General features: G+C 46.8%; 3 protein-coding genes across 5 annotated transcripts; 2 read left to right on the top strand and 1 right to left on the bottom strand.

The window, feature by feature from the left end:
* Positions 1–5230: 5230 nt before the first annotated feature.
* On the top strand, positions 5231–8972 carry hey1 (hes-related family bHLH transcription factor with YRPW motif 1). Of its 2 annotated transcripts, XR_015846935.1 has the most exons (6): positions 5231–6244; positions 6681–6756; positions 6837–6920; positions 7003–7084; positions 7253–8746; positions 8863–8972. XR_015846935.1 is itself a non-coding variant. In XM_088319082.1 (5 exons), exons 1-5 carry the CDS (start codon positions 6150–6152, stop codon positions 7861–7863), a joined length of 948 nt encoding a protein of 315 aa, XP_088175208.1. In that variant the 5' UTR covers positions 5231–6149; the 3' UTR covers positions 7864–8789. The 2 variants fall into 2 exon arrangements, 1 of the variants encoding a protein (XP_088175208.1); XM_088319082.1 differs by lacking the exon at positions 8863–8972 and having other exon boundaries at positions 7253–8789.
* A 421-nt stretch (positions 8973–9393) lies between these two features.
* Positions 9394–14959, bottom strand: stmn2b (stathmin 2b). The gene is made up of 5 exons (XM_088318318.1): positions 14793–14959; positions 11633–11728; positions 11247–11419; positions 10852–11043; positions 9394–10218 (listed from the first exon to the last, which is right to left on the bottom strand). The coding sequence occupies exons 1-5, from the start codon at positions 14809–14811 to the stop codon at positions 10159–10161; spliced, it is 540 nt and encodes a 179-aa protein (XP_088174444.1). The 5' UTR covers positions 14812–14959; the 3' UTR covers positions 9394–10158.
* On the top strand, positions 14890–24886 carry LOC148321760 (Y+L amino acid transporter 2). Of its 2 annotated transcripts, none has more exons than XM_088318317.1 (12): positions 14890–15033; positions 17847–18087; positions 18876–19051; positions 19153–19295; positions 20970–21095; positions 21313–21457; positions 21531–21654; positions 22007–22110; positions 22474–22570; positions 22902–23051; positions 23150–23333; positions 23598–24886. In XM_088318317.1, the coding sequence occupies exons 2-12, from the start codon at positions 17953–17955 to the stop codon at positions 23690–23692; spliced, it is 1479 nt and encodes a 492-aa protein (XP_088174443.1). In that variant the 5' UTR covers positions 14890–15033; positions 17847–17952; the 3' UTR covers positions 23693–24886. The 2 variants fall into 2 exon arrangements, with proteins under 2 accessions (XP_088174443.1, XP_088174442.1); XM_088318316.1 differs by lacking the exon at positions 14890–15033 and adding an exon at positions 15818–16045.
* The last annotated feature ends 100 nt before the right edge of the window (positions 24887–24986 follow it).

Raw genomic sequence — 24986 nt, 5'->3', positions numbered from 1 at the left:
AGGAATTCGTTGTCAGTGGAAATTTTTAGGAAAAAAAGTCTGGCACATTTCATTACCACTGTGAGGACTTTATTGAAATTTAGTAGAAGTCGCACAAAAAGTTCTCCGGAAAAAATCCAAACCAGATTCAAAATGGTGTGACTGGAACATTAAGTTGCAAAAAAACACGCACGCATTCCTTGCGTGAGCTTGATTCAAGCTTCAACTTCACCTCACGAGAATTTTGTAGAAAACGCAAGCACGGCCGATGCAAAGCCGTTGAGTTGTGGCCCCGCCCACCGGCCGTCTCGGCGGACCTCTCCCAGGGCACCCTCGCGTCTCTCGGGGCCCGCTCGCTTCTCAACGACCCAAAAAAGCCTCGCGCAGAAATAACTGTGAGACCTTCAGACGGCGGCGGCGACGGCGGGGATTTCCAACGCCAGTTGGCGGGAACGGACGCACAAAAAAAAAAAAAAAAGGTCACGCTGCATGTCAAGACCACAAAGAATCAAAGACGGATCGCAAATGCTCCAAAATAGATGGCGGACTTTGTCGTCACCATTTAAGACTTGTCGGCGCACGAGTGGGCGGAGCTTAAGAGCCAACAAGTTGCTACGTTGCAACTTGTAACGATGTCATTCCACCGATTGACGTCTTTATGCGGGAAAGTGAAAGATTTGGAATTTGGGGCGGCTGATTATCTCCTTGTGTCTCGCTCGCACACTCGTCCTCACGCACACGCCACGGTGGCGTGTGCATTGCGCAAGCGGCCCGCCTCGTCACAAGCACGCATCGATAACCACAAGCGTGCGCGGCGCGACTGGCGCATCTCGCCGCCAACAAAGCAAGAATGTGCGGTCGGCGGCGCAGTCACGTCAAAGCGTTTCTCGCACGGCCGTCACGTGACTTTCCGTCATTGGCTCCAGCTTCAAATGTGGCGTCGCAAACATGAAAGGCGGCAATAGTCACACGTGCGACCTCATAACGTCATGAGCACCGAAACGTTTCCAGTAAAAGCTGGCCGGATCCGCTTTGTGTTTTTGCCTTCGTATAAAACCAAATATCGGAGTTGGCGTGAATGGCACCGTCGTTAAAAAAAAAAATCGGACGAGTCGTGTTTGATCTTAATTGGAGTGTGTCGTAATTCAAGTGCATCATCGTATTGCATTCCGAGTCAATTGAAGAAAAAAAAAGTGAAGTATATCGTATCGTAGTCGGAGTGAATCGTACAATAAAATCGTATCGTTATTAGCATAAGAGACCATCATATTGCTAATAGTGAACGTTTCATAAATGAATCGGATCAGAATGTTTTGTTTCGGATCACAATTGGGGTGAATCGAATGGTATTTGGAGTGAATTTTAATCGTACGTCGGGAATCGGAATCGAAGCGAATCAGAAATCGCCGTGAATCCATTTGCGTCTCCTTTGGAGTGAATCAAATTGGATCGCGTTGGAATTGGAGGCAATTGAATCATATCGGGAGTCGCTTGATTGAATCTGTTGTTTGAGACACAAACGGCACAAGTTGGTGTCACGTGTTTCGGTGTGTGTGTGTTGCTCTTTGTTTTCCTTCCATGGGAAACAGTCGTGGGGGGGATCTCTCACAGACGCACACTGTACTACTCCAAGTGTGTGCGTGCGCGTGCGCGTGTGCGTGTGTAGCAGACAGCTGTGTCGATGGCCGCCAGCCGCCGTGACATACGCGCGCACACGCACAAGCCGCATCCCACCTCCCCCGATATTCTCATGAGTGTGCGTGTTCTTGTCGTTCTGTGCTTGTAGGCACAAATTTGCGTGCGTGCGTGTGTGTGTGAGCGCCACAAGTATGTTTGTCCATATGTGGAGCACATGTCTTTTCAAGAGAAGCCAAAGGCGGTTTGACGCGTCGCTCGTTGTCGCACACGAATCAGAATCAGACGGGATTTTAGTCATTCTTTTTTTTTTCTTTTTTTTTCTTGTAACCCGCCTTTTCCGCAATAGGCCCCCACGGAGGGGGGAGGGGGGGGGCACGGCGAGGCCGGATCAGACATCACAAGCCTCCGCTAATAGTCGGGATTGTTGGGAAATGTCTGTGCAAAGCCTCTGGAGAGAACCGGGAAAGAGGAGGGGGGTTGGGGGGCGGGGGGGGGGGGGGGGGGGTAAAGTGGTGGACTGATTGAAGGCGCTTTTAAGGTTTGGAAAGAGAAGAAGAAAAAAAAGTCAGGCCGCGTCCTCATGAGGTCTGCGCCCTCCTCGTTGAAATCGACTTCGAAGAATCTTTCATGCCACCAGACAGCATGCGAAGAAACACGAAACAGCGCACGGCAAATATTCTTTGAAAGTCGCAAAACGCTTTCGCCGAGGCCGAGTGGCGGCGACAGCGCAAAAGTGGCGCCAAAGTCGCAAAGGTTTTGCGCTGTTGCTAAGCAAACCAGCAGCACCTGCGCACGTGCGATGACCTCCAAAGTTGCGAGATGACTCGGACAAACAAAAATGATGTTCTTCACCGGTCGTATTCGCTACCGGCTAATGTCGACGTTTCTCGGCGGGCGATTCGGCGCGACGCACATGTGGGGCGGCGTTTTGGTTCCCAGACGCTCGTCAGGCGCGCCGCAGACGTTCCCGTCATAGCGGCTGACTTTTGACCCGCCGCCATTCGCGAGGTCAGAAGGACCGCCGACCGCCCCCCCCCATCCCCCTTTGTCGGCCCTCCCGCCATCGCTACCGCAGCGTGGGATTTAAAAAAAAAAAAAAAAAAATTCAAAATTCCGTCTTCTGACTCCCAGTGCGACTGGCGGGCCAAGTGTCAAACGCTAAAAGCTGTTCAGGCTGCTTACGGAATTAGCGGCTCAAGGCGACAGGTTAGATGTCAGCGTGCGCGCGGCGGATAAAGTTTCACCGCCGCCGCCAGCGTTGCCGCCGCTCTCCTAAAAAGCGCCGATTCATTTTGAATCGATTCCTAATTGCAGAATCGTAGAAGATGGCCTGAAAGTCAAATGGTGACCTTTGGCGTCGTTGACGCCAGCTCCGTCCTGACGACTGCGTTTTTGTCCCCGCGCCTCCCATCGCCACTGTCTCGTCAGGTGGCGTCGCCCCCCCCCTCCCAAGCGCACATATCAGATGAACCAGACGGGAGGCCAAATTATTTGAAGTCACATCAGAGAACGAGACGACCTCGCTGTCATTTCAAGTCAATTCACAGATGTGACGTTTGAAATTTAACACACGTCCACAGGTGCCACTCACTTTTTTTTTTTTTTTAAATGGGGGGTTGTAGAAGTACTTAAAAAGGCCCCAAATGACGGACATTAGGATCAGGATTTTTTTTTTTTTTTGATCCCGTTGTTTAAAAAAAAAAAAAAAACTTTACCTGTAAACTCTGACGTCTAATCTATTTTATTATAATTGTTTTATAATTTATCAAATGTTTTAATTTAAATAAATTACCAAAAGAATGATAAAGGTTTTCCACGACTTTTACTTTTATCTTAAAGTAAAAAAAAAAAAATTCAAATAAATCATTACAAAATGATGTGTCCTAATATATATACAAAGATTGTCGCACTTTTCCAATGCTCACTTTTGTACCCGCGAAAAAGTTCAACTAATGAGACGTGTCAGCGGGTCAACTTGGTCACTTCCTTCACTTCCTCAATGCCAACGTCAACATGCGCGTATGTGTGTGTGTGTGTGTTTAATGTTAGGCCACCCGCTAACAACGCCAACAGGGGGAAGCGACAAGGGTGAACAATGGCATGGTTTCGGAGCCCCCAGCACCTAAAATTACAAAGGACAATACACACACACACACATACACACATTGTGTGGTGTCACACACGTCTCAAGCACAATTAGCCGCCACTTCCTCTCGCCATCAAGCGGGAACAAGGTCCGCGAGTTTGGGAAACAATGAGCAGCCTCCGCGTGTTGTTTGTGGCCGATGAACATCTGCCCGCTGTCGCTGCGTTAGCATTAGCATGTTAGCTTGTTAGCTTGTGATACGGTTTTGAAAGCCAACAAGTCGCTCGGGTGACTTTGACATGAAATCGCAAAGCGTCTACAGAAACGCGACGCGAATCAAGGCGGTGGGCGGGGTGAAAAGGGCCGTCGCCACTGATACCAAAACCGGGCGGCGCAAACACTTCCGTGTTAAATCCGCCAGCGAACGTCGCGACATGGACGCCCTCATCGTGTGCGGCGAAAAGAACCTTTCACAATAAAAGGCCGTCATGTGTCACGGGCAGCCTTGACGCGACAGCCAAGATTAGATCCAGACGCCCTAGCGTCACCGAAAACCGCTATTGTTGACGGAGGGTCGGGTGGGGGTGGGGGCCGTCCGTCACCTTCAAAGGGGCCGGCCCGACTAATCACAACATGTGATGAGACGCCAGAACAAAGAGTGGACGGGCAGAAAATAACAGCGTGGGAACTCTGGCTCAACTTGAAATACAACAAATGAGCTCAACACTACTTCGACCCCCCCCCCATCGCCCCCCCTCAACATTCCGCCACTTCTTCCTCCACAGCCGCACGCACACACGTGGATGCACACCTGCGTTTATTGTGACAGCATTCAGGTTGCATCACGTCGCACAAGCGTGAGCTTTTGGCGGCTTTGTGTTTTTTTTTTTGTTTTTTAAACAATGTTCCGTTTTTGTTTTCAAGATTCGGCAAATTGGGTCCACATGGGTATCATCAATGGAACCACAAGAAAATGTCGCAAAGCAATGTTGGAAAAAAGAAGCAGGAAGGCGTCCAGCTTGGTTCGAAGACGCCATTTTAAGGTCATTTTTGTCGCCCCTCCAGTTATTTGAAAATTCCACCCTTGATGCCGATTTCGCTTCAATGCATGAAATTTGGTCAACAAGGCTACCGTGAGTAAATTTCAGTCAAGTCATGCCTGAACAGACAGATTTTAGTCATGTGACCAGTTTCAGGGGTCCTCCAAATTGTTTGAAAGTCTTTTTTCAAATGATTGACATCAAAATTACTTATTTGTTTTCGTCGAATACAATGACGTGCACCTTGAGGGAGCGACGAGGCGTCGTTTGCATTGAGGAGGAGGAGGAGGAGGAGGAGGAGGAGGAGGAGGAGGAGGAGGAGGAGGAGGAGGAGGAGGTGGAGGTGGAGGAGGTGGTGCGGGAGGGGATGCTGCCGGGACGCGCCGGCTTCCTCCGGCCGCGGCGGCGCTCCCATCTCCCCTGGCTGTGTGTGTGTGGGGTGGGTCTGCGTGTGTGTGTGTGCGTGTGGGGGGGGGGTGCGTTTGTGTGTGTGCGTGTGTCTTGGATTACACGTTCACAAGCTCGCTCGCAGACGGCCCGTCGCCCCACCGACCAATTGCTCCATTCAGAGCAGCGCCGGCGGAGACGCCCCGCCGGCCTCTGATTGGTTATCAGCGCCGGCCGGGGGGAACTTTCCCACGGCCCAACGCGTGCTGACAGCCGGCCAACCACCGTCTCGGCCACCGGGACCCGCACGCATGCACACGGGGGTGGGTGGGAGCGAGCGAAACAGGGTGGGGTGCACCCACGCCCAATCGACTAAACTGCTGTCAAAAGTTTCTCCATAGATCGTCTATTTTGATGATTCGTCACCAGCACATACTTTAAAAAACTGGTCAAGCCCCTTTATTAGGTACACATAATGTTGGAATGTGTTGAATTAAAGTACGCCCTTGTCCCACCTGCCATCTGTCCCGTCCAGCCGTCTGTCCTCATCTCCTCTGTCGGTCCACTCGACCCGTCACTCTTTAGCTCAACCCGTCCTCGTCACTGTCCACTCGATTTATAGCCAATAGCAGATCGAAGCAGCTAATCCCCCAAAAATCCAGATTACCACTGCGGGCTCTTATTTATTTATTTACTTATTTTTATTTATTTATTTTATTTTTATTTTTTTCACTGTCCAAACTTTGAATTTCTGCAATAGTGAGTCCTCTTCCCGTTCCGCTATCGTCTCCTCCGCGGTGCTAGTGCCCAGTCCGCCCGTCAGTCAAAGCGTGTGGTCGCTCGCTGATTGGCTGCCTCCGGGGAAAGCCCCGCCCTCGTGCCCCTTTCGCCCCTCCCGCGCCTTCAAATGACACCGTGGGAACGCCGAGGCAGCGACACGGAACGCGCACGCTCACGCTGCCTGCCGCAGGATTACGACCATTAAAATATCGATTATTGGGATTGTTGCGACTGCGACGATGACGACGATGAAGAGGAGCCACGACTTGAGCTCGTCAGACAGCGAACTGGACGAAGCCATCGAGGTGGAGAAGGACAGCGCGGATGAGAGCGGGTGCGTTGCTTTTTCGTTGCACAAAACTTCATAACGGCTTGATTATTGATTTATTTTTTGGGTAGTTACTATTCAACTCAACTTTATTTATAGGACACTTTAAAACAGCCATTGTTGCATGCAAAGAACTGTACGTGGAGTGTAAATCAGACCAACAAAAATAAAAACAATTGCATCAGCAAATATTAAAACAATACCAAGCTTTATGCCTAGTCGAAAGTTATTGAATAAAAAATGTTTTAAGTTGATGAAGAAAAAAAAAGCTGCATTTAACTTTAACAACAGCAATTTGCAGGCTCGAGATTGCATGTGATCTGATGGCAGCTATTCAGAATTCCGGAACTAGAAAAGATAATTTCATAACGTCTCGGTTATTATTCAGGAAGACTTTTTGAGGGGAAAAAATAACATCTTTGTTTTTGTTTTTATTTTTCAGGAATATTCGCTCTCCTCTCAGCTCGACATCTCCGAGCGCTTCCATTCAGGTGCAAGCGAGGAAGAGGCGGCGAGGAGTGAGTCCAAAATAGTCGAACTTCCCCCCAAAAAAAGTGTACCGTGAATTGAAATGTGGCATTTCTGTCCCGTTAATTAGATCATCGAAAAACGTCGACGTGACAGGATCAACAACAGTTTAAGTGAACTTCGGCGGTTGGTGCCGAGCGCCTTCGAGAAGCAGGTGCGTGCGCGCGCGCGTGCGCCCCTTTCAATCGAATCATCAAATTATCATTGACGCTGTTTCCTGCACATGCGCACTTCAGGGTTCGGCCAAGTTGGAGAAGGCGGAGATTTTGCAGATGACCGTGGACCACCTGAAGATGCTTCACGCCGCAGGTGGTAAAGGTACACGTGATGTCTCTTTGGGAATTAAATCTATTTAAATTTAAAAAATGGTGTGCTGATTTGGAGGTGGATATGTTATGAATGTGGACCCCGCACCCCCACGTGTTCCTTCACAACCCCGAAATCGGGTTGCATGTTGTGATTAATTGAAGCACGTCCCTCCTTCAGGCTTTTTTGATGCCCACGCCCTGGCCATGGACTACCGCGGTCTGGGTTTCCGCGAGTGCCTGGCGGAGACGGCGCGCTACCTCAGCGTCATGGAGGGTTTGGACAACGCCGACCCCCTGAGGATCCGGCTGGTGTCGCATCTGAACCACTACGCCAGCCAGTGCGAGGCCCACTCGGGACTGGGCCACCTGGCGGCGTGGGGTTCCGCCTTCGCCTCGCCGGGTGCCCACCTGCCCCACATGCCCCACCCGCTCCTCGTGGGCGGGTTTCCCCGCAGCGGCAGCAGCAGCCCCCGCTCGTCATCCTCCTCCGCATCGTCCTCGCCGTCCGCTGAGACTCACGCCCCCGGTCGGCGAAGCGGGACCGCCACCCCTCACTCGGAACCGTTGGCGCCCGGCGTGCGCGGTACACCCGCCGCCGGCACGGGCGTGCACCCCGCTTTGGTGTCCTCATCAACGAGCAAGCGTCTCCTCTCGGCGTTCCCCTTCCCGTTTGGAGCATTCCCGCTCATCACCCCCGCTGCAGCCGCCACCCTCAGCCCGCCAGGCCCGACGGTTCCCACTGTGGGCAAACCTTACAGACCTTGGGGGTTGGAGATTGGAGCTTTTTGACTGACACAAAAGGACTTGCAATGAGCTGGACTCGTCAAGTCTCTTATTATATTTTGTTTTTCAATACGAAGGAGCTTCTCAATGATTTTCGTGTCAAGCAGAAAGGGCGCATCGGGAGAGGTGCGCAACAAGAGGGATTCACGGCTTGGATGCATCTGTGTGCCTTCACACCCCCAGTTTTCTCCTTCTTTGAAAGAAGTTTCTCCCTCAGTTGGCAAATCAGGAACGACTTTTCCAGATGGTCAAGCGGTAGAAAATTGCAAGAAACATGCCATAAACAACCCACACGCACCCGCGCACCCCCTCGTGCACAAGACCTTAATTTTGCAGCCAAGTGTTGCTGGGGCAAGGGTGGCCCCCGCTTGCTTCTTTCGAGAGCAATTTATGGGGCGGAATAAGCCAAACCAGGTGTTTTGTTTGACGGGAGGGACAAGCAACAGAAGTTGGGCGCACCCCCTTGCCTTCTGACAGTAAATTCACCTCTCTTAGTCTCAAGTCCAGGGCCTGTAAAGATGCTAACTCTTCCCGACGCATATTGTATGACTTTGTGTATTTTCCTGCTACTTTTTAAGCGGACACCCCCCCCCTCTCACGATTCTATAGAAATAACAAAACAAACTCATTACCGGTATATAAGACCACTACCATATTTTTAATCTTGCCTATCTTCTGGAGTACACCGCTGGGGGTGTTCGCACCACCGTTTTGAAGTTTTCCTTGTTGCCCATGTACCCCCCCCCCGCTCTCCCTTACACCCCCTCAAAATATATTTTAGCAAAGCCTGTTATAGCCTCGTACAGCCAACAACTCGCAAATCCAACTGAAATGTCAAAGTCCCGCTTTCTCGCGCACCCCCTTGGAGGGCGCACCACCGTTGCTACCGGTACGTAATGACGACTTCCTTTTAATAAACATGCTCTGATGAATCAATGTCTGTCATGAGTGTACTTGTTTGTGTTTGTCTTTGTTGTTGTTGTTGTGCGTTTGCAACACCGGAAGCCATTAACAAGGAGGGGATATCCTGGTGGCCCACCAAGCCCCCGCCCCCCCCCCCCCCCACCCGAGCGCCGTCTGGGAACGAGTTGAAGAGATGGGACCGGCCAATTCATTAGGTACGCCTGCACCATAAAAACAAAAGAGTTCTATTTATCAATTTGCTCGTCGCATCCAAACTAAATTATGGAAAACAATTTTCAACAAAAACTTCTGATAAAGTGAGCATAATTATTCTTATTACATAGTGTTAGTCTGTTGTGGTCCGGTGAGAAATGTAAATTCTGATCATTTTGACGTTATTGCCACTTGTTTTAAGGCGTTATCTTGAAAACGTGACATTTGTCGCCATCATGTGGCTTTACCTGGTACTGCAATATAAAGTCGATCGTGGACGTTATGAAAAGAAAATAATCCAAATTTCCTCATTTAAAAAATGCCTTTGTCATATGTTTTGATATAATGTCCAATAAGTATACATGAATGACAGCTCATGATCCAAAGCATCCCACATCATCATCATATCACCAGGCCATGTTTAGTTTGAACCCCAAATCTTTATTAACCACAGCTTGCTTGACAAAGTACAGTAATGCAGAAAGAGAGCGGGTCACACACACACGCACGCACACGAATGGAAAGAGTCACGTGACACGGCACCAACCAATGGGGTTCAACCTCAGGCGTGGCTCCTCCCTGCTAAAAGTGGGATGCAAAGATGGATGGGGGGATCCCGTTTTTTTTTTGTCTTCTGAAGCGTCGCTAAATGCTAATTAGCTATGCTAAACGTGTGTGCCTGAACAAGAAAGATATTAGGGATGCTATGCGTTAGCTTAGCAATAAATGCTAAGGGGAGGCAAAAAGGGGGCGGGGGGGGGGGGTCAAATGGGAGCGCAAACGCACCACCAAAACACCAAGCCACAAAAGCAACAACAAAAAGAAAGATAATGAAAATTGTCAGACTGCAATCGACACATTTTGTACTGGATATAAGAAAAAAAAAAGTATTTACACCACCATTGTTGCTTTCTGGCAATCAGATTCCATGTTTATTGTCGAGAAGAGTGGCTGATTTATGTGTTTTTTTTTCTTTCTTTTTCATGATTAATGACGATCCCCCAAAACCCTCCCATGTGCGCGCGCCCCTGACTTGGGATGCTGTGTGGTTGTATGGAAAGGAGGAAGGAACAGGACGGGCTCAGGACAGGTGGGTTTATATTTCTGGAGGTGGACACTAGAACCCAGTGCAGGAAGGCGGAAGTTTGTGAAGTGGGATGGGGTGGGGGGGCTGGCGAGACCTCCTCACGCTGTCACCTCTTCTTTCAACTCCTTATTCCTGCGCACCTCCTGAGCGTGCCTCTCCTGGAACGCAAAACAAAACAAAAAAGCCGTAAGTCAGCACTTATTAGTCCAACCCGAAGTGATTTGGTTTCCCCTCCTCGCTTTTGCATGCGCACACTCTTCCACACGTCACGCGCAACCTTCTCAAAATGCTCACGACATCCGTGTAAGGGTCAAACTGAGGACATGAAAAATTTTCAGGGCTGTCAAAAAGTCAAATTGAGTTCGTCGTTGCATGATTAAAATGCGGTAAAACTCACCTATTTGCAGATTAGGCTTTATATTTAAAAGATTTCTTACAGTTTTGTCATAAAATTAAAGTTGTCATCATGTGGAAAGTTTAAGTCAAACATATTGTAATGAACATAAAATACAGTGAGGGCTAAGCAATTCATGGGAATGGAATTTTGATTTCAAAAGCATCAACTTAAGCCTGACACAAAATGGGAAAAAAAAAAAACTATCGATACGCAAAGACAAAAAAAGTTACAATAATGCACGTTCTTTTTCTACATTTTCTACATAAGTTGTGTATGTCCATGCCTGCAAGCACGCTGCCCCCAAGAGGCCAAGATGGGCACGGCATGTTGTACTTAGCCACAGTGGGCAGCAGAGGGCAGCGTTTCACATTTCCGACTGTCGGGCCTTGCTCACCCTCTCGTGCAGGCGCTCCATGAGCGCGTCGAGGTAGGCCTGGCGGTTCTCCTGGATCTGCTCCATCTTCAGCTGCAGCTTCTCCTCGGCCATGCGGCTGAAGTTGCTGTTCTCCTCCATGGCCTTCAGCAGCACGTCGCGCTCGTGCTCGCGCTTCTCCGCCAGCGCCCGCAGCACCTGCGCCTCCTGGGACTGATGCCCGGCACAAAGACGAACGTTAAGATTTTCAACCGAGCTAACGAGAAAGCAGCCGAAAACCACGGCGAGCTCGAGCGGGCTCACTCGTCTTCACGCGCGTGCCTCATGTTACGTACTCGAGGCCACTTAGCGTTTTGGTCTTTTTAATCGCAGCTATTGGTGTGCCGGCAGCAAAAGCGTGACGGGAAGGTGCTTACTCTCCTGCGGTCCTCGGCGGCCTCCAGCTTCTTCTGGATGTCGTCCAGGGAGATGTCCCTCTTCGGTGGCGTGGTGACGCAGTGGGCGGCGTCCGACACGGGCGATGTCGGCTTCAAGAAGATCTCGAAGGCCTGGCCCGACGCGCGCTTGTTGATCGGCTTGACGTCCAGCTCTGGCAAATGACACGATTTGCGTCGGTAAGTGTTCACGCTCGTGATTGATTGGCGTGCAACCCAGCGATGACAAAAACAAAAGCCGTTAGTCTCGTCAATCCACTTTGCGGTTTATTTTTCGTATTTGTTTTAGTTTGAATTCGTGAGACGTGCTTTGAATTTTCTCGCCCAACCTTTGTTGTTCGTGAGTGTTGCGCGAGCTTGCACGGTACCTTCAAAGTCTCCCAGGGTGTTCTTGTGGCTGTCGGGGTAGAGGCAGGAGCAGATGAGCGAGAAGACGGAAATCTCCTTCATCTTCTCTTTGTAAGCTGCAGAGACAAAAAAAAAGTGTACCTAATGAAGTGGCCAATGTGTGCTGAAAGCCGAACAAGCTTTTTTAGCTTTTATTTATTTATTTTTTTTAACCAGTTTGGGCTTTCCTTCGAGGGCCATACGAGCGCGTGAGAAAAACGTCGACAAACTAAACATTTATTATTATAGACGTCGAGTATTTGTGGGTGGAAGTTTTTTTTTTTTTTTTGCTGCGCTTTAGAAACAGTTGCTTTGTTTTTACAGTTTCATGGCGGGCCGGATTGAATGCACTCGCGCGGCTGTAGGTTGCCCACCCCTGCTGTATGGAAAACGTGGGCATGATACCTGGACTTGCAATTCAGTCGACGGCAATCCCAAAAAAAACAAAAAAAAATCATCCCGGCAGGATGCACAGGTCTGCTGTTTTGGGGGAAATTTCCAGTTGGACCTGAACCAACCCAGCCAGGTTCCCACCCAGAAGAGCTCCACTGTATTTCTTGTATTACACTTGTATTCCTCCCGCCGCTCTTCTCACAACTGAGAAAGTGCTTAAATCTGAGCTCAATCCATTAGTGGACCAGGAGGCTCTTGACCCGACAGCACGTCAAGACAACTTTAGGGCGGGGCCGTCTTGGTCATTGACAATTTTTGTCTTGATCAGAACTTGGTGAGTCAAGTTCCAGTCACCGGCTCATCAGAGTCACTCACAATCTTGGCGAGTCTCGAATTTCATGTTGGCGGCCATCTGGTAACTTCCCCAAGCGGAGTTGGCTCAGGTACTCGTGGAAGAAGCTCAAAGAACTGAAAAAATGACACCTTGAAAGCAAAATGGCCGACTGGCGGCGTCTGTCCTACTTTGATTTTCAGGACCAAAACTCGCACAGAGCGGACACGCTGGTGCTGGATGCAAATATTTTCCATTTTCAACTTTTACCCAGAACAGCACCCCTAATGGCACTTGGCGGTACTGCAATCCCTGGTGGCACACCAAACCCAATTAAAACTCCCAATCCTTCCAATTCATCCGCAACGTCAACCTGCTGATTTTCCTTTTGGAGCGTTGGTTCCGGTCCAAGTCATCAAAATGCCACCTTCAAACCAAAGCCGCTTTCATTTTCTTGAGCGTGTGTCAACGAGAAATTGAGCAGTAAACAAAAAGGACCTCGAAGAATGGACATTTGACACATTGAAAAATTAATTTTGCAAGACGTTCGGATTTGGATTTGAGCGCCTCGGCAAATTCGATGAATTTTCGTGCGTCTTGCCATGATGATGACACGTGACCGGACGTAACGGAAGTCGCCCTCATCCTCGTCAGAAGCTTTGCGATTCCTCTCAGGCCGCTTTTCAAGCGCAATCGTCATCTGAGCCGGTCAGGGGCGTGTGCGCCATTGATTAGTGCGCCTCGCTGACAAATGCACGGTTGCGACAAAAGGGACCAGAAGAGGGAAGCGGGGTGGTGGTGCGTGAGGTGGGGGGGGGGGGGGGGGGGTCGGCTGGGGGCGCTGGAGCGGCATGACCACACCTAATTGGACGCTGGGCGGGAAAAAGGCGCTCTTGAGGAAGACCAATGCGGCGAGGTGCTCATCACGATGGCCTACAAGACATTTTGTGCTTTTATCCAAGCGTGGCTTATTAAGGAGATGGCTGCACCACTTTTCTACTTTTTACACGAGAGTTGGAGGGGGTGCGCCGTTTATTAGGGAGGTAAATTCACCTTTCATACTCTTTTGTTGTTCGCAATCCATGCACCACTTTTTCCCCTACAATAAGGGGTGTGCATTTTTTGGGGTGAGATGGGTGCACTGCTTTTTAGTCAACAATCTGTTTGGCTGTTGGAGGGGGTGCGCAGCAATTTCTCGTCTATATTGTGTTCGGATGTCAAAGGGAGATGCATGCGCCAAATTCGAGTTTACATGTGAAGGGGTGCTGGATTTTCTGGGTAGATGGGCGCACCGCTTTGCAATCGACTATCTGTAAGTCTACATTCTGTTGGTATCTTGAAGGGGGTGCACGTCTTATTTCTGCAATGATCGCACCATTTCCTAATGTACAGAATGTTAGGATGTCAAAGGTCGTGTGTTTACCAGTGAAATAGACAACTCTTTTCACTTTGTGGTCGACAATTTGTCCTGATGTTGAAAGTGGTGTGTGGCGCACCCCTTTCTAGTCAACGCCCAATCTGGATGGAAAACACGCCCTACCCTTCCCTGTCTTGGCCTTCCACACATGAGGAAAAGAATGGAGGGTGGTGGCAAATAAATATAGGGAAGCCGGCGCCCCCTCTTCGCTGTCTGTCTGCGCGCACATCCATCCGTCAAATGCCTCCTCAAGCAGAACGCCAACAAGACCAGTCCAGACGCCGGCGCTTTGAAAATGAATCACAGTGTTGCTAATGCTAAATGTGCGACACTAAAACAAACGCAAAAGGCCTGAAACAAATGCCATTGTATTTGATTTTGCACATTATCGCACATTACTGACGGACTTGATAACATCTTTGCCAGTCTGCGGCAAAAATATCACACCCCTTGCGCAACAGAAATCGCCATAAAAGAGCATATTTGCAATTCGGATGGCTGGAGCGAAGCTGCTGAGCTCAGAGGAGGACAAGGAGGGTGGGGAGTGGCGGATGGGGGGGGGGGTGCACCGGCGATGTTGGGTGGGGTCGCTGGCTCTGCATTATGCTGCGCGGCCGTGACTCAGGCGATTCGGGGCAGGTGGTGGTGGTGCAACGCCCATATAAGGACAAAAAAAAAAAAAAGACATGAAAATCGATCACCTTGATTTGTTGGAATTGGTCAAATATGGGTCACTTACTGACTCGTGTCTCGTGATGACTCAAGAGGAGACAAAAGGTGTCGCATGCAAAATATGAATTATTAAAAAAATGGATATTAATCCTGAAATGTGTGTGATGGTTGCGCAATCTATGCTGAGCCGTTCCCACTCGAGCTCCCCTCAGCATCCTTTTGTGCGATGGGTGTCGCCGCATCCCTCCCGAGCATCCTCACGCATACGTGCGATGCTCGTCGTCGCGATAATCAGAATGATGATGAAAATCCAAATGTCGCGACTCACCAATTGCGGTCTTGGCCATTTCTGCAGTGCTGGACGGATGAGGAGGTTGCTGCTGCTCGTTCTCAGGGATGGGCAGGACTGCTGCTAAGGCACTGAGTCAGCAGAGAGAAAGGGGGGCTGCCAGGACGCCTGCTGCTCCGTAATGAGCGACAGGAAGCAGGTGGCGGCGGTCTGCGCGTGCCAGCCGGCCCTTCACAATAAAAGAAAGCACTTCCTTGGATTTCTCTTAAGCACGTTTCAGGTACAGTTATAGATCACAGGATTAACGATGTGTAATTCTATTGCATCTTTTTTTTTTTTTTTGGTTTTTGATTTGTGCCCTTAAATATATTACATTACAGTAGTGGTGAAGTCAGGACATTGAATTTGTTTTATTTCTTAGCATTTCTCTCCCTCAATTAAACGGTAGTGTAACTGATACAATTGTCTCAATGAAGGCCTCAATGTCTTCTTCAATGCCACATTTGGATATCGTAACGACATTTATGGGCATCCTCGTCCCAGAGAAAATCTCCAAAATGGCTGACCCGATTGGGGACAACATTGGGCCCACACCCTCATCTTGAGAACCCCCGGACTCAACAGCAGTGTAGTTGATACAACAGTCCAAATTAAGGCCACAATATTTGCTTATGCTTTTGTTTTCTTATTTTAGTGTCTTGAACAAATGTCTTCGCAGATTTGTACCTGATTTTTTTATATATATTAAAGGACATCTTTATCTTTCCTTTTTTTTAATGGCTGAAATTGGACCTGATTGGGTGCCATTTGGGTCCCAAGCTTTTTTTTAAAGAAACCCTGATGCTGACACACTCATGAAACTTGAGGGCACAATGTTTTCTTTTATGAGTTATTATAATTGGCGACGTATATCAGATCTGAGTGAGGGGACTAACCTAACCGAACCTCACCTTTGGCGGAGGGAGGCTGAGCCAACCCGATGACATGGCAACTGATATCCCTGCGCCTCCACGTTGTAACCACTTATATTCAGTCATTCTCCCCCTCCCCATTATTATTATTATTATTTTTATAAAATAAAAAAGCAAACCATGCCATGGTTCATGAACGCCAGCAGTGAATGTGTCGGCGAGACAAGTTTGAACGTGACCACGGAAGCATCCTTTTGACTTGGGGAGGAGGAGCTTGCCAGCTAGCAAAATACAGATGTTGGCAGGCTAGCCTTCGTCGGCAACCAGAAGAAGCCGCGCGTCTTTCCTCATCACGTGTCGCTTCCTGGTGGCCACACACCGGTACGTTAGCTTTCATTTTATTTTTCTTCAAAACTCTCCCTCGTTCTCTCCCCCCTCCTCGCACACTCGCACACCCCGTTTGTCTTGCTTTTGTACCGGTGCGAGACGAGGGGGAAAAAAAGAAGCCATGTGAGAGGTTTCGCGGGCTAGCATCATCATCATCATCCTCTCGTATTAGCATATGGCGTCACTTGATGCTAAATGTTAGCATGAGCAACATGCTGAAGCTTCTAGTTGGCTCATTCATGGAGCAAACGTGGTGACTCGCCACGAAACGACCCCCGGCTTTCCCCCGTGGTATCATCTTATTGACAACTGCGAGGCAATTGTTTTTTTTCTATGGGTTTGACTTCGACAAAACATTTTCAAGCAGTGGAAGAAAATTTTGCTCCATGACGTCACTAACCATCCACGTGCGCGGGGTCGTCGTTTCACTATTATTGGAATAAATTTGATAACTGCGCTCACGTTTGACATTATCCATTTTAAAACAATAAGTAGCATCTTGATTTACAAGTTGACTGAGCTCAAGCCATTAATCCATTGCAGTCATAAAACCGCTATCATCATTTTTGTTGCCACTTTTAAATGGGGGCGAGGGCAATAACCTGTAATAAAAAATAAAAATGTGTCATTACTGACAGTAATATTTCTAAATTGTATGTGTGCATTTAAGGGACGTGGCCTAGTGAGTGTCATCAGGAACCATACTCGTGAGAATCGAGGTGTGAGTGGTGGTTTACAGCAGCTCTTTGCGAGCGTATGCAATTTAATTTTGTATTTGCACGTTTGACCGTTGGTTCGGTTCAATAGACACCTGAAAGAGCTCTCCTTGCGAGCCCTCATGTGAAGGTAGAACGTGTTTGAAATGAAGTAATACTCCATTCCAAAACCTTTGTAGCTGACCTACTAACGTGTTAGTAAATATTCATGCTAGTCATTAGCCATTGTAATTTTAGCTTCATGCTATTTAGCATCTGCTCGTTAAAATTATTGAAGTTCCGTGTTGAATTGTTGCATGTAGCGCAGCCTCGATGCTTTCCTGTCTGTCAGGATACAAAGAAAAAGCAAGACACTTTGTTCCGAGCGACGCCTATCCCGCAAATCGCATCAGGTGACCATTGTGTTTTAATCCGGTTGTCGTTGAACCACCTCAGGAATGTGACTGTATGGAAATGACACGTGAAAGTCTGATCCCTCTTTCAGACTCCCGAGACCACCAGCAGTTTCTTCGCTCACGCCGACGTGCTGTTGTGTACACGCGTTCCTATTTCACGCCTCTTGGACCTCTTGCCTTGTTCTGTTGCAAACCCTAACATGTCAACAAAGACTTTGTGCCAAAAGCTGCAGCGAACAAGTGGCAAAAACTTTCAAGTCAAGTGATTTAAGGAACAATTTAACATGCAAATACGAGGAATAATTCACAAGCATCTGGCACATTTGAACGCGAAATGTCAACACGTTGCAAGTTGGACAAGTTTAGTAGGTGCCTGACACTGGAAGAGAGTATTTATACTTTTGGTATAAACAGAGTAAATAGCTGAAGATGTGTTGCAATCGTAGCATAGCTTGAAATGTTGCCGAATTTGAATCACGTTTACTAAACAGATAAAACTAAATGATGCAAAAATTCAACTTCTCATCTTTGCGTGTGAATGGTTGCGGACTTGCCACTCCACAACTTGCGCACCATATCACTGTTCAGGGCGTTTCCTGTTAACTGCCATTATTTATGAGTGACTGACATGCTCGCTCTCTCACACTTGGTGTCTCTCGCTCTCTCTCTCTCACATGCACACAGCCTTTCTCGAGTCCCCACCTACTATCCTAATCCCCCCTCGAGCGCTCCTGGCTGAGCGCGGTTCTGCTCTCTGCTCGTGGGAGGTGGTAATCAGGAGGCCGTCAGCATGGTCACGGACGAAGCCGACACGGCTTCCAGAGGCAGCGGCGGCGTGCGGCTGAAGCAGGAGATCTCCCTGCTGCACGGCGTCTGCCTCATTGTTGGCAACATGATCGGTTCCGGCATCTTTGTGTCGCCTAAGGTAACGTAAGACGAGACGCGTCACCCCGTGATTGCATCAGACGAGTTTCGTGCCTCCGACGCTCACGCTACAGGATAAGCAAAATTGAGCGAGCGGGATTGGTGAGCTGATCTGGCAACTGTCAAGATTTTATTGCACTCTGACAATTAAACATTAACTTCAATGTTCAAACAAATGGGGGAAGAAAAAGCGATATCAAGAGCAAAAAGGCAACACTAAAACCTTTGAATGGACAACTCATTTTATTTTGTACATCAAAAAATCACAACTCTTTTTTTTCTTTGAAATATTTTTTAAATTCCTCCAAAATGTTTTATTTTTAATTCTGTACTTTTCTCTATTGATGTTTTAAATTGTTTGCAAAATCCCCAATTTAGGCAAATGGAATGAAAATAAAACTTAAATTTAATTTCTACAAAATTTCGTGCCATTTGTGAATTTATTTTTTAATCCTCTTTTTTTTTTTTTTTTTAAACATATTAAAAATCCATTAAAGTAAAGAAAGTATCACCAGGATTCTTTTCATTTCTTCAAAATGTTTACCATTTTTAAAAAAAAAAAACAAATTTTTACATTCAACAATTCCCAAGATGTTGCAATTTTTCAACCAAATTCCAAAAACTTGGTCACCACCTGAGCAACTGTAACCGACCTGTCAGTTGGATAAAAATAACGGTTGATATTTGCTGCGTCTTGATTATTATTGTCGAGGACATTTTTCATTTGACTTCACCTTTTCAATTCATCCCAATCTTACAAAATTGCGTGTTTTGCCCCGACCGACGCAGGGCGTGCTCCTGCACACGGGCTCCTTCGGCTTGTCGCTGATCGTCTGGGCGATCGGAGGGGTCTTCTCTGTTTTCGGCGCCTTGTGTTACGCCGAGCTGGGCACCACCATCCGTAAATCGGGAGCCTCCTACGCGTACATCTTGGAGGCATTTGGGAGCTTCTTGGCATTCATTCGGTATGAAGCGCCAACTTGTCCAACCGCCTCGGCAACGCATACCTGTCATGACTCAGGTGTGACATCCGGTTTTTCTTCTTCTTCTTCTTCGTCGTGAGCAGGTTGTGGACGTCGTTATTGATCGTGGAGCCGGCGTGCCAGGCGGTGATTGCCTTGACCTTCTCCAGCTACCTGGTCCAGCCCTTCTTCACTACTTGCCCCGCCCCCTATTACGCGGTCCGCATCATCGCTGCCGCCATCATTTGTGAGTTTTGCAGAGTGGAACTCCTTCAGTTGCAAACTTTTGCGATCTTCCATCATGCCTTGCAGTGGTCGTGCATCCGTCTTTTCAAATTCGGATGAGATTTCATGACATTTGCTACATTTGAACAAAATTAGCAAATTCTTTGAATCACAAAATCTTTTGCATCTTTCTGCAAAATAATCATGACAAAATTCTACAAAATGTGTTCTCTTGTTATTTTGAAAACATCACAATTTCTATGATTTTTTTTTTGTCAAATAATTTAAAACTTTAAAATTCTTGCAATTTTTACAAAATTATTCGGGAAAAAAATCAGCACATTTCTCATCAGTGTTCAATTAAGATTTTTAGAAAATTTTACTGTTTTTAACAACAGACAATATTTCAGAATTTTTTATGAAATTTTAAGACATGTTCTCTATTTCTTGTGACATTTTTACCTAAACATAAACAACACAAAATAGCACTAATTTCTACAAACTGTTCACCAGTTTCTCAAAATGCTACCAAATGTTGATGAAAAATTCTTAAAAATGTTGACTATTATATAAAATTAATTTCTTTTTATGACTGCCACGAAAAGTCTTGTAATTTGTACAAAATGTTCACAAAAATATTCTTGTTTGTTTAAAAAAAATACATGGGAAGAGAACCTTGACAAAAATAATTGCATATATAATTGTAATCACAACTTTAAAGTAAAAAATTAGATGATATTTCGCTCCAAGTGATGCGTTCAGTTTCTTGTTCATAGTTTAGAGTAGCACTGCGGCACTTTGAAGACGTCTTTACAACTATGCGGTCTGTTTTGGCCTGTGTTAAGACTGGAGCCGTGTTTGCTCAGAGCTGATAACGCCTCAAAGCGGGCGGGTCAGGCTTTGGTAAAGCGCGGTGACATTGCGAAATCAAGTAACGCTGCCCCATCGGTGCAGGCCATGTGTAGAAAATGGAATGAGATTTTCCGAGCTTGGCGATCGCCGCCAGGTTTGTGTGACCGCCCCCCCCGGAAAGCGTTTGCGCTCCGTCAACCTCATCAGGCAAATATGTTGGCCCATTGGCACCACCTCCCCTTCCAGCGTGTGTTGTATTTCAGGTTGAACTCAAGCAGAATGCCATCATGCAAAATGAATTTTACATGTGCCTTGAGGAACTTGTGCGCTTGAAAGCATTTAAATTAAAAGAAGAGCTATTCATCCTAATTGATATCATTTTTTTTATGTACACAATTATTATTATAATTTATTGGGAATTTTCCTGGAATTCTTATAATTAAGTACAAAATGTTGCAAAAAACCTTCCAACCCAAATTCACAAAGGGGTTTTCCATATTCGACTGTTTCATACAAAATGTTCTCCCAATTTTCTATCTTGCGCATAGTTTAGATATTTCCAAGTTCCTCAAAGTTTGACTAAACTTCTCCTAGTGAAAATATTCACATTATTATTATCATTAATAAAATTTAATTAATGAATATTGACTTAATCTTTTGCCAAAACATTTAATCGCTCAAGTTGCACACCGTTTTTTTAAGTATTTAAAAAAAAAAAAAAAAAAATGCATGAAATGTAGATGTTTATCTGTGCATTCGACAACGCTGCAGCTCTTCTTCGCCCCCCGCCGTGGCCCCCCCGGTGGCCTACTTTTCCCAAATGACACGTGACACTCTTTCTCAGGCCTGCTGACTTGCGTCAACTGTTTGAAGGTGAAGTGGGGCGCCATTCTTCAAGTCATCTCCACCGTGGCCAAAGTGCTGGCGCTGATTGTCATCATCATCACCGGCCTTGTCAAGCTGGGACAAGGTACGACGCGTTAAACGACAAATAGTTACGCCAAACGTGCACGACAGTCGATGGGTTAACGAGCGTGCACGTCGGAACGCCGTTCAAAGAAATAAAACGTCCTTTCAGGACACTTCAAGTCCATTAAAACTCAATCCCACCCCCCCAAAAAAAAAAACATGCAAAGCTCGGGAATGTGGCTCAAAGTCATCTCCCCTTCGTCTTTGTTTGGCGACAGGTTTCAATCAGAACTTTGAGGACTCATTCCGAGGCTCCAAGATGAACCCCGGCGACATGGCGCTGGCGCTCTACTCGGCGCTGTACTCCTACTCCGGCTGGGACACGCTCAACTTCGTCACGGAAGAGATCAAGAACCCGGAGAGGTAGAAATCTAAAAGAATCCGTTCTCCTGCTTGCACAAAAGTTCAGGAGCACTCGATGTTGTTGTTGTTGCAGGAATCTCCCCCTGAGCATTGCCATTTCTTTGCCCATCGTCACCGTCATCTACATCTTGACCAACGTTGCTTACTACGTGGTCATGGACGCCGAACAGGTGCTCAGTAGTGACGCTGTCGCCGTGGTGAGTACTTGACGTGCTAGTCCGCAAACAGAACAATTGTCATCGTTTCATTTCTGGAAATCCGAGTTCTGGTACACATTTTTTCTGAAAACATTTGGCACATTTTCCTGGCTTTGCAGCCAAGCAGAAGCACTTTTTCCAGGTGCAGGTGTCCCTAATCTTGCAGCTTGACTTGCAGGCACTCAGTCTGCCTGCGCAGCTTAACTGATGGCGAGCGGAAAGTCTGTCTGTTGACTTAATGACTCCAGCGCCCCTGGCCATGCGAATTAGTGCGCTGTAATTGTTTGCACATGGCCGCCTGTCGCTTTCGTTTTGATGCTACATGTTTGACCGTCGCTGGCGTTCTCCCCAGACGTTTGCGGACGAGGTTCTGGGCTGGGGCCGCTGGCTCATCCCGCTGTCTGTGGCCATTTCCTGCTACGGCGGACTCAACTCCTCCATCATCGCTGCCTCCAGGTCACACTATGATTGGTTTGACCACCCTGTTGTGTCATTGATAGAAATGTCCCACTAAATCCAAGGCTCCATGTATATCTGTATGTCTGTCTTATACTGCCCCCAAGTGGCCAAAGTGCGCAATCAAGATACCTGCTGTTTCAAATTTTAGACAAACTTTTAAGACGGTTTTACAAAAAATTATTTTCGGAAATGTTAAGTGTTTTCACACTCCAGTCACGTGTGTAAGAAAACACATTCTTGCCCTAACTATTTTACCGTTCAAGAAAATGAAAACACTGAAGATGTCGAGGCCTTAAATGTCACACGATACGTTTGTTGTTCGTGAACGTTTAAAGATTGCATCCCATTTTTTTTTCTCAGGTTGTTTTTTGTGGGCTCCCGAGAAGGCCACCTCCCCAACGTCCTGCACATGATCCACGTGGAGCGCTTCACCCCCATCCCCGCCCTGCTGTTTAATGTTAGTGTCAACTTTACTTTGTGTTGCTTTGTATCGCTTGCCGCTTGCTGATTGCTCGGTTTTGGTAAGGCTTCTTGGTTAAAAGCAAAGTGATTAATATTTAGGGACAAAGGGTCATCTCACAAGAAAAATGTTGTGGTATTTTGTATGAAGTCGGACAAAATAAAATTTGAAAATTAAGAAAATGACTTTTCTGCCACCTACTGGACTGGAGTTAAACAGCATGCCGGCCATGACATTTGAATCAAGCAAATTGATGACTTTTGGTAGTTTTTTCTCATGATATCAGCGGTGATTGTGTACTGATTTATTTTTTTTCTTTTTGCACCAGGGTGTCATGTCTCTAGTGTATTTGTCCGTGCCCGACGTCTTTCGCCTGATCAACTTCTTCAGCTTCAACTACTGGCTCTTCATTGGCCTGTCCATCGTCAGCCTCATCTACCTTCGCTTCAAGGCTCCTGACCTGCATCGACCCATCAAGGTCAGCGATCTGTCAGCCTGCATAAAACGTTTTTTAATTAATGAATACATTTTTTTTATCTGACTAACTTCTCCCCCGTGTGTGTTGTGTCCTCGCAGCTGTCCTTGTTCTTCCCCATCGTGTACAGCCTGTGCAGCGTCTTCCTGGTGGTGGTGCCGCTCTACAGTGACACCATTAACTCGATGGTGGGCATCGGCGTGGCGCTGTCCGGCGTGCCCGTCTACTTCCTCTGCCTCCACCTGCCGCACAGCTCCAGGCCCGCCTTCCTCAGCAAAATCCTCAGTGAGACACGCTTGTATTTTGTCTCTGTCCGCCTTTACCTTTCAAACACAGCTCTAGACTTTAGTGTGGAACAAAAAAAAAAATCGGTTGAAATTCCAATTTGCAAACTTGTTTTCACGGCTATAAAAATCTATTATTTATAATTTATTTATAATAAAAAAAAGGACTTAAGTACAGCAACCACCACTGGTGAATGTAACGGACCTTTTGTGTGCGTGTGTGTGTGTGTGTGTGTTTTTTTTTTTTTTTTTCTTCCCCTCACAGACACCTTTTCATTTTACACTCAAAAATTGTGCTACTGCTGCGTCGCCTCACCTGACATCGACCTGGACAACATCGACCCCGACAAGATGGAATGAAAGAACTACCAAAGAGGCCGCGAACCACTGCTCAAGACAATCCTGTTTTTTTTTTTTTTTAAAAAAGAAGAAGAAGAGTAGGCTGAAGAACAAAACGGTACCGGCTCACTCATCACGTGACGACATGTTGCCTCTTACATGCGGCTTGCCGCCATTTTAAGAAAAATAGCGGCAAGCCATTTTTCGTTGTTCTATTTTGAGAGCACGGTATGGATTTTTTTTTCCCCCACTTGGGATTATTATCATTTTGCTGTTTCACACTTCATTTTTTCCCTGCGGATCAGGGCACGAACAACAATAAGTTTGGTTTGTGGTGCCCCCCAGTGGAAGCTGATATCATCAGGTTTCTTTTCATGATTGTACTGACTTCACTTGATCACGTGGCTGGAAGAGTCACGTGTGCTGTTCAAATGGTGTGTCTCGGAAGTTACCCAGCTTGTGACGTTCTTCACATGAAGGTCATCCATACCAATTGAAGCTTTCTTTCTACTTGAACTTTCTTTTTTCCCCCCCTCCCATTCACTTTTCACATGTTCTGCGTGGGGTTATTTTGTATTGGTTGGGGATGCTGGAACACATCGTTTTTTAGCGCAGTATTGCCTCCTTCATGAATCATCTCCTGTGCCTTCTGTCCAGCTTTCTTGCCAACGTTTGTGCACAATGTTTATCAGAGTAATGAGAAATATATTCGCGTAAAACAAGAATTTGCCTTCTTGAAGCTTGGCTCGTGATGGGGAATGTCAACTATTATTTTAGCACAATGACAAAAGTAAATTGGCATGTAAATTTTCAGAATTACAAAGCCAGAGTTTCCCAAATGGACTTGGAAGTGTCATTGAGGATTTCTTTAAATGTCATTCAAGTGCCACGAGCCTGCAGAAGCACACAAAGTCAAATTCAAATGTAGCTCGTAGCGTGAGTAGCGATCACCGGTGAATAACATTTATATCGAGTATATCCAAATAATATATATTTCCAAGAGCTGAATTCCCGAGCCAAGAAAGTTGTGATGTTAGTCGAATTCATTTTATTTTCGTGCAATTGCCAAATGTGTCTTTGTACTGTTGGGGTTTTGTGTGCCAAAAGTTTGTATTTATTATATTAAGAACAAACCAATGGTGTGTGTTGGGTTTGTTTGTTTTTTTATAGACTTAAATCAATGTGAATAAATTTCAGTTCTTTTTTTTCAGTGGGCTTCTGTATTTTTGTGCTTCTCCCATTTTAGTTTTACGTTGGTGGTGGGACACATCAAATGTAGAAGTCATTTTTATTTTGTGTGTATTAGTCTTCCATG

This window comes from Idiotropiscis lumnitzeri, chromosome 16 (assembly GCF_059441095.1).
Source record: "Idiotropiscis lumnitzeri isolate Australia: NSW breed Sydney's pygmy pipehorse chromosome 16, RoL_Ilum_1.0, whole genome shotgun sequence".
Taxonomy (NCBI): domain Eukaryota; kingdom Metazoa; phylum Chordata; class Actinopteri; order Syngnathiformes; family Syngnathidae; genus Idiotropiscis; species Idiotropiscis lumnitzeri.
This window is presented reverse-complemented; position numbering and strand designations above follow the sequence as displayed.

What these genes read in the sequence shown, in the direction of transcription:
- hey1 (XM_088319082.1), top strand. Translation starts at nt 6,150, where the DNA reads ATGACGACGATGAAGAGGAGCCACGACTTGAGCTCGTCAGACAGCGAA. An exon ending in CGAGCGCCTTCGAGAAGCAG is followed by an intron (nt 6,921 to 7,002) that starts GTGCGTGCGCGC and finishes TGCGCACTTCAG; the next exon opens with GGTTCGGCCAAGTTGGAGAA. An exon ending in TCACGCCGCAGGTGGTAAAG is followed by an intron (nt 7,085 to 7,252) that starts GTACACGTGATG and finishes TCCCTCCTTCAG; the next exon opens with GCTTTTTTGATGCCCACGCC.
- stmn2b (XM_088318318.1), bottom strand. An exon ending in CACCCTGGGAGACTTTGAAG is followed by an intron (nt 11,420 to 11,632) that starts GTACCGTGCAAG and finishes GTCATTTGCCAG; the next exon opens with AGCTGGACGTCAAGCCGATC. An exon ending in TGGAGCGCCTGCACGAGAGG is followed by an intron (nt 10,219 to 10,851) that starts GTGAGCAAGGCC and finishes TTTGCGTTCCAG; the next exon opens with GAGAGGCACGCTCAGGAGGT.
- LOC148321760 (XM_088318317.1), top strand. Translation starts at nt 17,953, where the DNA reads ATGGTCACGGACGAAGCCGACACGGCTTCCAGAGGCAGCGGCGGCGTG. An exon ending in CATCGCTGCCGCCATCATTT is followed by an intron (nt 19,296 to 20,969) that starts GTGAGTTTTGCA and finishes ACTCTTTCTCAG; the next exon opens with GCCTGCTGACTTGCGTCAAC. An exon ending in GTAGTGACGCTGTCGCCGTG is followed by an intron (nt 21,655 to 22,006) that starts GTGAGTACTTGA and finishes CGTTCTCCCCAG; the next exon opens with ACGTTTGCGGACGAGGTTCT.